General features: G+C 45.4%; 1 protein-coding gene across 1 annotated transcript in view; it reads right to left on the bottom strand.

Moving 5' to 3' along the window:
* The window catches only part of LOC126225908 (protein dissatisfaction), a 182,454-nt gene that overhangs the window by 25,365 nt on the left and 143,625 nt on the right, over positions 1 to 13,464 (bottom strand). Inside the window, exons 6-7 of the mRNA XM_049942222.1 lie at positions 5,898 to 6,109; positions 5,721 to 5,849 (exon numbers count right to left, since the gene is read on the bottom strand). Of these exons, the coding sequence (XP_049798179.1) occupies positions 5,721 to 5,849; positions 5,898 to 6,109 (341 nt within the window). The remainder of the gene's footprint in view (positions 1 to 5,720; positions 5,850 to 5,897; positions 6,110 to 13,464) is intronic.

Below are 13,464 nucleotides of genomic sequence, written 5' to 3'. Positions count from 1 at the left end.
GTGAAGGTCTTCATTGTATGATAAAACTACACTGTTATAAAATTCAATGTTTCACTGCTGGGAAGAGTAAAATCAATAAAATCCTCTGGGCTACGGCTGCCCGCTTGCGGTCTGAGGCGTCTTGTCGCGGTCCGCGCGTCTCTCCCCGTCGGAGGTTCGAGTCCTGTCTCAGGCGTGGGTGTGTGTGTTGTCCATAGGGTAAGTTAGATTAAGTAATGTGTAAACTTAGGAACCGACGACCTAAGCAGTCTGGTCCCGTAAGTTCTTACCACAAATTTACAAAATTTTGTTTCTGACTGACGCTAGTCTGTTCGATTCGAACGTTGCCAGTTGCTGGTGTCTCCGTCCTTGTTGTCGCACTGCGGCTGTGGTGATCGCTGAGCATGCCGGTGACTTTAATCGGAAGCAAGAAGGCGTCAAGCCCAATAGTGTCTGGCTAAGGTCCTGAAGAAATGCACGAGTCTTCCGCAGTAGAAGAACAAGGACGGTGACGCCAAAAACGGTGTCGAACTTCGCCTGCATTAAAAACTGACGAGACGTCGCGTTTCCGCCACGCAGTATGAGAGAGATCAGCACTTGCATGTGAATACGCATCAGAAATCGTTTTCTTTCCGTCTTAAATCGAAGTTTAAAATGTTTTGAACAAATTTACAGTTTAAAAACCATCTTGAATATCCTTCAGTGTGCGGCCACCACCATTTTCCGGTGCTTTTACACACCATAACTTGTAATTAGTCATGTTGGAGATAATGAAAGGGTACAGTACCGCCCGACATTGAAAATAGGTACAACATACTTCATTATTTTTGTCAGAACAACACATTTTTTTTGTAAAATAACTCAATTTCAATTAATACAGCGAAGCCGGACACCAGTGTGGGAAAGAATGACAATTTATTTATTTAATTGATCACATGTGCACTCCCACAAAATAAATCCCTACATCCAGTTTGGTGAGATCTGTGAAATGAATGAATGTATGGTCGTCTGCTAACCGCAGATAGTGAATGTGAATATATGATCATCTTTGAGACGATTCTTTGGCCACCTTTGGTGGGACCAAAGAGATGAAATTTACCTGAGCTTTGAGCGCCTGAAATGTGGCTGACCAATACGGTAGCATGGTCTTCCCCCACTTCAGCAGAGGTGCGAGAGGACCTCGAGAACGGCCATGTTTCAGCACTCTGCCGCTGGATCTTGTGCTGTTAAGACCTGTTTTAGTTGTGCTCCGTAATGACAAAAGAGTGGAGGCATGGTATGCATGTGGAATATTTAAGAGTAGTTAGAAATAATAATTTCTCTATTTCAGGAACTTTTGTGGGGAGAATTAAGTGTCAGGCAGGTAATATTAATGGGATTGAATGAAACCACGAGTAGCAATAAGTTGAAATACTTCCGTGTGCTTTAGTTAAGCTGAATTACTAGCGTGTGTACCATAAATTGAAATATTTAAGAAATGGCGTGTGCAGGACTTGAAATTAGAGACGAGTACTTCCACGTGGTGAGTACTGTGTGAGTCTCAAACTGTGTGTGAGACAAAAGATCAAGAGAAGTACTCGTCCATGGTATCAGTTGAGGACTCGCGTGTGTGATGAATACGTTCTTAATATTACTTTGCGTGATATGATTCCGTGTGACGCTAGATTCAAACTCTGAGAGAGAAGCAAGGTGCGTCGGCCGTCTATCCAGCAACGCCACTTGGCTTGCATTGCACAGGAAGACGTGCATATATCTCCAGAGTTCATAGTAGGAAAGTAGAATTACGAAGTGGGGCAGTGTCGTGTGAAACTGGGATAAATACTAATTGAAGTGGGAAAGCTGAAAGTGATAATGTTGTGACTATTTAGTGTTTTGTATTTCATGTCGTAGTGTGGTGTATGTCATGTAATTTGGGTATGTGTGGTTTGCATGGGAGAGTAGCAAGGTAGTTTCAAAAGATTAGTGGGTTATGCTTGTTCCTTCTGTACTGCTCGCTCTGGAGGATAGTTTCGTGATGATGATTGTGAGAGTCGAAGTGTGAGAAATAATAAAAGATCCACCATCCTATCCAGAAAGTGCACTGTAGCGTTAAATAATTACGAGACCATAATATAGAGATTCACCAATGTAAAGCCATGCCCACTGGGCGGAATTTCTCATGTGTTATTGTTGTAGGTTATAGAATTTGTGTGTTTAGGTTAGAGAATTTATCGGAATAAATAAGATAGTGAAAAGAAAAAGATTGGTGGACTTTTCCTTCGAATTGTATGTTGTCATAATGTCCCGAATTTATAATGTGTGCGCCATTCATATTCAGTGCGGTGGCCACGTGCTGACAAAAGCCGTTAAATAAAAGACAAAAAGAAAATGTGGTATTGCCAGTGCGTAGTGTACAGTCAGAGTTCTGTAAATTACTGATGGTCAGATGCGTGTTTCCGTTGCGTATTAATCATATAGGAGGATAACTTGTAACTCAAGTGTGAGTACTAGAGTTCATGTTACTCGATAAATAAGAATGAATCCACTCGCTTGGCAGACCACTCATCTTGCAGACCTGACTGCTTGATGCCACAGTATGAGCAAGGCATGTGGGTGCCTCTCAATAAATACACTATATAACTATTTTTCGAGTTAACAGCCCTGTTGGAAGATACGCCTGTCGATACTCATGAGTTTTCCCTCGTATATCTCTGGTTCTGAATCATTGTTTTGCTTATAAATTTTCTGTTGTTTACTGCACCTCTGTTATGGTTTAGCCGTAAGAAGGAATCTGGGTGATATAAAGGCGACGAGGAAAACAGTCTGGGCTGCCTTCTTTCCTGAAGCTTCTACAGATGGCACACCACAGCAGGGTCTTGTGACACTGGAGCAGACTCATGGTGTGGATACAGGGAAGCACTCGAAGCTGGTAAAGTTTGCGTCAGCATCAGTCCCTGCCATCTGCGGTGTGAGTAGCAATTAGTCTCATTTACAGGAAGCTAAGTGACAGCAAATTACTGTCGGGTGCTTATATGGGAAGGCGCAGAATGTGATCCAATATTTCAACCATGTGATATGGGAATGTCTGCCAAAAACATTGCTTGTTGGACTCCGTACTACGAGATCAGATCTGTTAATAATGGGGCAGCTAGGAAGCGTGAAGTTCTAGAGTTACTTGGAATATATTCTGGGCTCAATATGAGGCCGGCCGAAGTGGCCGTGCGGTTCTAGGCGCTGCAGTCTGGAACCGCGAAACCGCTACGGTCGCAGGTCCGAATCCTGCCTCGGGCATGGATGTGTGTGATGTCCTTAGGTTAGTTAGGTTTAACTAGTTCTGAGTTCTACGGGACTAATGACCTCAGGAGTTGAGTCCCATAGTGCTCAGAGCCATTTGAACCATTTATTTTCAATATGAGACAATCGCCGATGGCAGCTGATTCGATGAGATGGCCGGAGCTACAAAGTCGGCCCTTGTGGCAACTAAAGAGACTAGAGTAACAAGGAAAACAATGAAAAGGAAGAGAGAAGACGAAGAGCATGTAAACCAGAAGATGGTGCAATCAAATGTTAAAGAAACAACAGAGGTGAGACACAGATCAAATATAAATCTGAAATGAATTTCCGGAGAATTAAATTTTCTGACATATTTAATTTATGTACGAAAGATCTATTTGAGCTAGTGTTCTGAAATTTTTTCGGATGTTTCAGAGTACTATTTTGTGGTAAGCAGATTACAGACTACTAATAGGAAGAAAATACATACTGATTATTTACAAGAAAGTAGTCTTAATTTTGATTATCAGATGTAAATATATCTAGAATATAAATTTGTGACTGAAATGTCAGGATTTTAGTCTGCTCAACAGACATGTTGTTAATGTGTACTTGAATCCTGAAGCATCTGAGTAAGATAGTGCATAGATTCCAAGAAAAGAACGGTAAATAAAGAAGATAATGTACTGATCTTCACACAGATATTGTAATAAAGTAATTTTGAGAACTAATGTAATTTATATATAAAAATGTTCAGCAATATATACTCCTATTGTCCTATAATTTTCGTGCTGCTAGGAGTTCACGTTTCTTAGTTAGAGCCGTGTAAACCTTATGCAGATAGTATTTTTCCAGGGGTTCACAGACAAGCTACCTTACCGCCAGTGAGTGGACATTTCCATCTGATTATACAATTTTTGTGTATTTTGCAAAACGTCGGGACATACAAGCCTCGCGTCCCTAGCCGAGGTCGCTAATGCACGCCTATGCGATGATGTTTGATTCGGAGATAAGTCGGTTCGAATCCTGGTGGTGGGCGAAACTTCTATTGCAAGTATTTGGCCGGCGATATGGAGTTAAATAACGATATTCACGTACATAATAAAATCAATAAAATTTCAGGAGAATTTTGGAACTATAACTTAAAACCTTAAAGAACAAGACGAGGAAAGACATAGAGCTGGAGTTTTACAAATCAATGGCTGTGGCCGTCTTCCTCTGTGGCAGTGAATCTTGGCGTGAGAAAAAGAAACAAGACGGATAAGAATATGCTCTTAAAATGGAAAGTGGTGGCATGAAGGCTAATTGCCTAAACCTTAAAGGGAAGAAGAAGAAGAAGAAGAAAAGGAAGAAAAAAATCCATGAAAAATTATGTTTGGAGTTGAAATCTGTGTGGATGGGAAAAGTGGACGATGCGGAAGAGAGAAATGAAATAATTAAAAGCCATTACAAAGTGGAGACTGTTGAAGATTAACGAATAAATACTTCCTATATTCAACTAGTCAATGAAAAAAATTATAACAAAGAAGATAATGAACGGAAAAGGTAGAATGTTCGGAGATCTGTTACGATGTGAGTCGTTTTTGAAAACCGAAGTTGAAGGAATAATAGAAGGAATTAATCGCAGGTGGAGGCCTAGATATGAGTGAACAAGGTAGATCGTTGATGGTGTGGGTTGCAGTAGTTACCCTGCGAACGGCTGGGTACACACACGCTTGGAGAACAATCAAAACATTCTTTGCTTTGTAATGCTACATGTGCGGGACAAATTAGCGTTATTGAATTCCACCTGTTTCTACAAAACACCAAATCTTCTTAATTGATTGGCGACTCCATGGCGTGTTGTGTGCACCACTGCAAAATAGTGGATAGAATTGGAAGGAAAATCAGCATTGGCCGTATTTTGTTGTTTTATTGTCAGCAAAATCGATTTTCGGTCACTTAGTGACCATCCCCAGTGCTGTAATATACAATTAAAATTGGTAGGCACTGGTATCAAGCTATAACCACAAGCTTAAGTTATGTAAACTTAAGTTTATGTGATTGCTCTAAGCTTGTGGTTATAGCTTGATACCAGTGCCTACCAATTTTAATTGTATATTACAGCACTGAGGATGGTCACTAAGTGACCGAAAATGGATTTTGCTGACAATAAAACAACAAAATACGGCCAATGCTGATTTTCCTTCCAAATCTTCTTAAGTTAATTTGCTTGCTCAAAAATATTCCCTCACGTTTGCGCCACCGTCCTCTTATTTGATCGGAAACCTAATTATCCGTTGGTTAGAAGCACGTTCTGTCAACTTTTCTGTTGCCACTGCTGGTATTTTCTGTTACTCATCGTCTACGGTTATTGATTAAAAAGTACCAAGGTCTGGCACTTGGAGCTACTCAATGTCTCAAACTGGCGACGTGCTCGGCTGAGCACGATGTTTGCTGCGTGCAGTAGGCCACCGGCGGTGCCACGTGTCTAGAGGTGGTGTACTCACCTGACACTTCTCGGCCGACATGAGGATGTGGAGGAGGCCGGGCGGCGGCGGCTGGTGGTGGGCGGCGAGGAACATGTGCGGGGGCGGCTGGTGCGCCACATGGGGCGCCGGGGGCGGCGGCGGCTGCAGCTGCAGCTTGCCGGAGGCGGCGTCGACGGCGGCGGCGGCTGCGGCGGCGGCTGCGGCGGCAGCGGCGGCGGAGCCCGGGGGCGCCGCCACGTGCGGCGGCGGCGGCGGGAGCAGCAGCGGCGGCAGCTCCTTCACCAGCGGCGCCGGGCCCGCCCCCACCGCCCCCACGGCCGGCGGGCCGCCCCCTGCGCCGTGCCCGTGCCCGTGGCCGTGCGGGGGCGGGTGCTTGGGCTTTCGCGGCCCGCGCTCGTGCTGCACGGCTGCAACACGCGCCCCCGCTGCGTCACTCGCCGTCTGCCCCCGCACGCGCACGCACGCACACACACACCTCTCCACTACACGCTAATGTGTCAGGAAAGCAGCGAGTGCGAGTCGTGTGTTGAGGGTTGCATACACCGAGGATCGAGGCTCCGCTGTTACGCCACTGCCGTACCGGCTCATAACTCTGAGAGTATGACGAGTCTAACAACAGTAGCAGTGCTGTCTCACTGAAACGTGCAAGACTGTAAAGACGCGACGGAAGACGAGTGTACGAAAAAAGGCGAATACGCTCCTCTTTGAAAGACTCTCACAGAAAAGTAGGGAGCTAGCTGCTTCAATACCCATTCCACCTTCCTCACCAAAAACTTGGACATGCGAACGTATCCGCGCTCTTTGAACTCAAACGTTCTTAATACGTGTTCAATAATAAAGGCTATACGGACCGACAAATTCGACGTCAATTATTCAAAATGACAGTCACAATCGCATTATTTATTTCCCGCCAACCGGTTTCAACCCGCGATGGGGTCATCTTCAGGGCAATTTACACCATTTGGTCGCTCGCTGGAGTCGTCACCCTGCCTGTTGGTTGCAAGGTTGGTGCACAGGCAGAGTGACGACTCCAGCGAGCGACCAAATGGTGTAAATTGCCTTGAAGATGACCCCATCGCGGGTTGAAACCGGTTGGCGGCAAAATAAATAATGCGATTGTGACTTTAATTTTGAATAATTGATTATAAGTAAATTAATCGCTGTTATCTCCACACAACTATGTTGTCTAAAAATTCGACGTTCTTTTGAGTTTCGACTTCTACCTGAACCTTCTGAAGACACCTTTAGGTCTGTGGCTTTTCTTCCGTATGCTGGGAATGTGTCCTCCAAGATAGGCAGACTTTTGAAGAAATATGAGATCAGATGTGTTTTTCGTCCGCCAGCTAAGGTTCTAGCACTTCTTGGATCTGTTAAATATGATTTAGGTTTGAGGAAGTCTGGCCTTAACAAAATACCGTGTGAGTGCGGGAAAATTTACATTGGCCACACTATTCGTACAGTCAACGACAGGTGTATTGAACGTCATCGCCATACGCGTTTATTACAACCAGATAAACCTGCCGTGTGGCGTAACTGCCGTCTGCTTCACGTCTGCTGTGCAGCGAGCTACGTTAATTTAGGTATTAACTGTATTTTTCTTACTTGTCACTTCTTCTTCCGTGTGTTTTTGCTTCTAGGAAGCTTTAATTGTCGAGTGCTAGTAACAGTGTTCCATAGATTTCGTGTTTGTTTTGAATACAGTCAGTGTGAGTCCCTTTCAGCCATAGGGCCAGTAGTGCTAGTGTTTGTTTTGAATACAGACCAGAGACAGGTAGTGCTATCTTCATTGTTTTCTACAAGAAGTGTCTGGCAACCACAGTTTAGTCAACTATCAGCCGACTTTAGTGAATTAGCAGTCTAGTTAAAAGTTGATTAACTCTCTACAGTAAATTGATTTCTTAGGATGGATAGGATGTGTGTCTGCTGTGTACGGACGCAGGAGGAGCTGGCCACTGTTCGCGAACAGCTGAACATGTTGATGGCCGCGGTAAGCCGCCTTCAGGCTGCTGCCACGGAGTGTAGCGGCATTGGGGAGTCTGGTGCGTCGCAAGGTACACCCCAGGTGTTACATGCTTCACCCACTGTCCCTGCTATCGAGACATCTTCTCGGGTACCGGGCGCGGTTGGGCCACCCTCTCCCCAAGGGGAGTGGCGGGTTCAGCGGCGTTCGCGTTGCACGAGGCGGAGGGTCAATGTGGAGGCTGGCCGTGTGGCATCGCCCACTCTGTTTGTGAGTGGACATGTGGCTGCTCCTTCAGCAAGGTCCGAGCAGGCACACGGGAGGGGTTTATTAGTTATAGGGAGCTCCAACGTTAGGTGGGTGATGGAGCCCCTTAGGGAAATAGCGAAAAGGTCGGGGAAGAAGGCCAGTGTTTACTCTGTCTGCTTGCCGGGGGGTCTCATCCGAGATGTGGAGAAGGCCCTGTTGGCGGCGATAGAGAGCACTGGGTGCACCCGACTGCAAATTGTTGCTCATGTCGGCACCAATGACTCCTGCCGTTTGGGTTCAGAGGTCATCAAATGGTTCAAATGGCTCTGAGCACTATGGGACTCAACTGCTGAGGTCATTAGTCCCCTAGAACTTAGGACTAGTTAAACCTAACTAACCTAAGGACATCACAAACATCCATGCCCGAGGCAGGATTCGAACCTGCGACCGTAGCGGTCTTGCGGTTCCAGACTGCAGCGCCTTTAACCGCACGGCCACTTCGGCCGGCTCAGAGGTCATCCTCAGTTCGTACAGGCGGTTGGCGGAATTGGTGAAGGCGGAAAGCCTCGCTCGCGGGGTGGAATCTGAGCTAACTATTTGTAGTATCGTTCCCAGAACCGATCGCGGTCCACTGGTTTGGAGCCGAGTACAAGGCTTAAACCAGAGGCTCAGACGATTCTGCGGAGATCTGGGGTGCAAATTTCTCGACCTCCGCTATCGGGTGGAGAAATGTAGGGTCCGCCTGAATAGGTCAGGCGTGCACTACACGCCGGAAGCGGCTACAAGGGTAGCGGAGTACGTGTGGAGTGCACATGTGGGTTTTTTAGGTTAGAGAATTCCCTCCCTAGGCCCAACAAGACGCCTCCTGAGACGCGGCAAAATGCAACAGGGAATAACAATATTAATGTGCTAATAGTAAACTGCAGGAGCGTCTATAGAAAGGTCCCAGAATCGCTCTCATTAATAAACGGTCACAATGCCCATATAGTACTAGGGACAGAAAGTTGGCTCAAACCAGACGTAAACAGTAATGAAATCCTAAACTCAGATTGGAAAGTATACCGCAGAGACAGGCTGGACAGTGAAGGGGGAGGTGTGTTTATAGCGATAAGAGGTGCAATAGTATCGAAGGAAATTGACGGAGATCCGAAATGTGAAATAATTTGGGTGAAGGTCACGGTTAAAGCAGGCTCAGACATGGTAATTGGATGTCTCTATAGGCCCCCTGGCTCAGCAGCTGTTGTGGCTGAGCACCTGAAGGATAATTTGGAAAATATTTCGAGTAGATTTCCCCACCATGTTATAGTTCTGGGTGGAGATTTTAATTTGCCGGATATAGACTGGGAGACTCAAACGTTCATAACGGGTGGCAGGGACAAAGAATCCAGTGAAATTTTTTTAAGTGCTTTATCTGAAAATTACCTTGAGCAGTTAAACAGAGAAGCGACTCGTGGCGATAACATATTAGACCTTCTGGTGACAAACAGACCCGAACTATTTGAAACAGTTAACGCAGAACAGGGAATCAGCGATCATAAAGCGGTTACTGCATCGATGATTTCAGCCGTAAATAGAAATATTAAAAAAGGTAGGAAGATTTTTTTTATTTAGCAAAAGTGACAAAAAGCAGATTACAGAGTACCTGACGGCTCAACACGAAAGTTTTGTCTCAAGTACAGATAGTGTTGAGGATCAGTGGACAAAGTTCAAAACCATCGTACAATATGCGTTAGATGAGTATGTGCCAAGCAAGATCGTAAAAAATGGAAAAGAGCCACCGTGGTACAACAACCGAGTTAGAAAACTGCTGCGGAAGCAAAGGGAACTTCACAGCAAACATAAACATAGCCAAAGCCTTGCAGACAAACAAAATTTACGCGAAGCGAAATGTAGTGTGAGGAGGGCTATGCGAGAGGCGTTCAATGTATTCGAAAGTAAAGTTCTATGTACTGACTTGGCAGAAAATCCTAAGAAATTTTGGTCTTATTTGAAAGCGGTAGGTAGATCAAAACAAAATATCCAGACACTCTGTGACCAAAATGGTACTAAAACAGATGATGACAGACTAAGGGCCGAAATACTAAATGTCTTTTTCCAAAGCTGTTTCACAGAGGAAGACTGCACTGTAGTTCCTTCTCTAGACTGTCGCACAGATGACAAAATGGTAGATATCGAAATAGACGACAAAGGGATAGAGAAACAATTAAAATCGCTCAAAAGAGGAAAGGCCGCTGGACCTGATGGGATACCAGTTCGATTTTACACAGAGTACGCGAAGGAACTTGCCCCCCTTCTTGCAGCGGTGTACCGTAGGTTTCTAGAAGAGCATAGCGTTCCAAAGGATTGGAAAAGGGCACAGGTCGTCCCCGCTTTCAAGAAGGGACGTCGAACAGATGTGCAGAACTATAGACCTATATCTCTAACGTCGATTAGTTGTAGAATTCTGGAACACGTATTATGTTCGAGTATAATGACTTTTGTGGAGACTAGAAATCTACTCTGTAGGAATCAGCATGGGTTTCGAAAAAGACGATCGTGTGACACCCAGCTCGCGCTGTTCGTCCACGAGACTCAGAGGGCCATAGACACGGGTTCACAGGTAGATGCCGTGTTTCTTGACTTCCGCAAGGCGTTCGATACAGTTCCCCACAGTCGTTTAATGAACAAAGTAAGAGTATATGGACTATCAGACCAATTATGTGATTGGATTGAAGAGTTCCTAGATAACAGAACGCAGCATGTCATTCTCAATGGATCCGAAGTAAGAGTGATTTCAGGTGTGCCGCAGGGGAGTTTCGTAGGACCATTGCTATTCACAATATACATAAATGACCTTGTGGATGACATCGGAAGTTCACTGAGGCTTTCTGCGGATGATGCTGTGGTATATCGAGAGGTTGTAACATTGTAAAATTGTACTGAAATGCAGTTGCAAATGCTTCGCGGAACTGGAATTGTGTTTTAAAAGAATCTGTCGAAATCAGACAAGCAGATAATATCATTAATCGTGATAATGCATACCCGCTAAGTAAAACGTGGAATCCTGTTTTATCAGGTATGAAGAAACAACGGCATCTGAATCAGCCGGCTATGAATAATCATTTGTAACGATATATCGTTTCCAACAGTATTCATCACCGGAGGCGCTGCAACTCTTTTTTCGCCAGGGGGGGGGGGGGGGGGGCAGCAGGAATGATTGAGCGCGTGCGCACTGTATCTAGCGCATGCGCTGTTGTACTTCCGTTGGATATAAAGGTGCAGTCTTTTACGAGTAGAATCAGTTATCGGCGAGAGCAGCGTAACTTTTCTCACCTGATGATGGCGGCCAGGTAGACCGCTAAAATATTGTGTTCAGATGACAGACTGATCCGGCTGGAAACCAGACAAGAATTTGAGTGTGGTGTCTTTGTGTGACTTTTTCCCTTCTGACTTGGAACTGTGTTACTGTGTTGTTGCTGTTGTGTCGGTTATCGGCAGTTGCTAGTAAGCAGCTGGAGGCTGTGGCGTACTGAACTGTTGCTGGTGAGCATACTCCACTTTTCCAGGGCAATCGAATCTGGAGTTGTTTTGAGCGCGTGTCGCGGGTCATAGCGAGGCTGGCGACCCTTGTTCGGACTGATGCAACAGCGGGGCACAGCAGAGAAGACACCGGGATCTGCCAGTAAATAGATACGGGCAAGTCTTCAGGTCCAGATTGTATACCGATTAGGTTCCTTTCAGATTACTCTGATACAATAGCTCCCTACTTAGCAATCATATACAACCGCTCGCTCACCGATAGATCTGTACCTACAGATTGGAAAATTGCGCAGGTCGCACCAGTGTTTAAGAAGGGTAGTAGGAGTAATCCATCGAACTACAGACCTATATAATTGCAGTAGGGTTTTGGAGCATATACTGTATTCAAACATTATGAATCACCTCGAAGGGAACGATCTATTGATACGTAATCAGCATGGTTTCAGAAAACATCGTTCTTGTGCAACGCAGCTAGCACTTTATTCGCACGAAGTAATGGCCACTGTCGACAGGGGATCTCAAGTTGATTCCGTATTTCTAGATTTCCGGAAAGCTTTTGACACCGTTCCTCACAAGCGACTTCTAATCAAGCTGCGGGCCTATGGGGTATCGTCTCAGTTGTGCGACTGGATTCGTGATTTCCTGTCAGGAAGGTCGCAGTTCGTAGTAATAGACGGCAAATCATCGAGTAAAACTGAAGTGATATCAGGTGTTCCCCAGGGAAGCGTCCTGGGACCTCTGCTGTTCCTGATCTATATAAATGACCTGGGTGACAATCTGAGCAGTTCTCTTAGGTTGTTCGCAGATGATGCTGTAATTTACCGTCTAGTAAGGTCATCCGAAGACCAGTATCAGTTGCAAAGCGATTTAGAAAACATTGCTGTATGGTGTGGCAGGTGGCAGTTGACGCTAAATAACGAAAAGTGTGAGGTGATCCACATGAGTTCCAAAAGAAATCCGTTAGAATTCGATTACTCGATAAATAGTACAATTCTCAAGCTGTCAATTCAACTAAGTATCTGGGAGTTAAAATCACGAACAACTTCAGTTGGAAAGACCACATAGATAATATTGTGGGGAAGGCGAGCCAAAGGTTGCGATTCATTGGCAGGACACTTAGAAGATGCAACAAGTCCACTAAAGAGACAGCTTACACTACACTCGTTCGTCCGCTGTTAGAATATTGCTGCGCGGTGTGGGATCCTTACCAGGTAGGAGTGATGGAGGACATCGAAAGCGTGCAAAAAAGGGCAGCTCGTTTTGTATTATCACGTAATAGGGGAGAGAGTGTGGCAGATATGATACGCGAGTTGGGATGGAAGTCATTAAATCAAAGACGTTTTTCGTCGCGGCGAGATCTATTTACGAAGTTTCAGTCACCAACTTTCTCTTCCGAATGCAAAAATATTTTGATGAGCCCAACCTACATAGGTAGGAATGATCATCAAAATAAAATAAGAGAAATCAGAGCTCGATCAGAAAGGTTTAGGTGTTCGTTTTTCCCGCGCGCTGTTCGGGAGTGGAATGGTAGAGAGATAGTATGATTGTGGTTCGATGAAGCCTCTGGGAAGCACTTAAATGTGAATTGCAGAGTAACCATGTAGATGTAGATGTAGATCGCGTAGCTTGCGCCGCGCGCCACGCCCCGCCGAGAGTGCGTGGATGGTGAGTGCTCTGGTCGCGGCCGGAAGCATGGCTCAGCGCGAAACCGCGGGAGCCCCGAGGCACGCGCGGCGGGGCAGTTTCCAGTGTAATGGCTGCATAGTTCGGTGGCGTACAACTCGGACTGAATCAACGACCGCAAGAGGCAGGATTAGGAACGCATCCCACTTTCGGAGATTACTGTTTATTTTACTGCATTTATTTGTGTAGAATGTTACACCTGAACACGTAGTGCTCATCTGCGAAGCCCGAGGAGACATGAGACCGAGTTTAGGAAACCAGGACGCAGGACAGTTAAAACGCAGACAAGATGTCTGGAACTCTATAAAAAAACATCGCAGGCGAAGTATCGCGAGCATTATGTGCGGCAAA

The sequence above is a fragment of the Schistocerca nitens genome, chromosome 1 (genome assembly GCF_023898315.1).
Source record: "Schistocerca nitens isolate TAMUIC-IGC-003100 chromosome 1, iqSchNite1.1, whole genome shotgun sequence".
Taxonomy (NCBI): Eukaryota; Metazoa; Arthropoda; class Insecta; order Orthoptera; family Acrididae; genus Schistocerca; species Schistocerca nitens.
The sequence above is the reverse complement of the archived record's forward strand: the minus strand, read 5'-3'. Positions and strand labels throughout refer to the sequence as shown.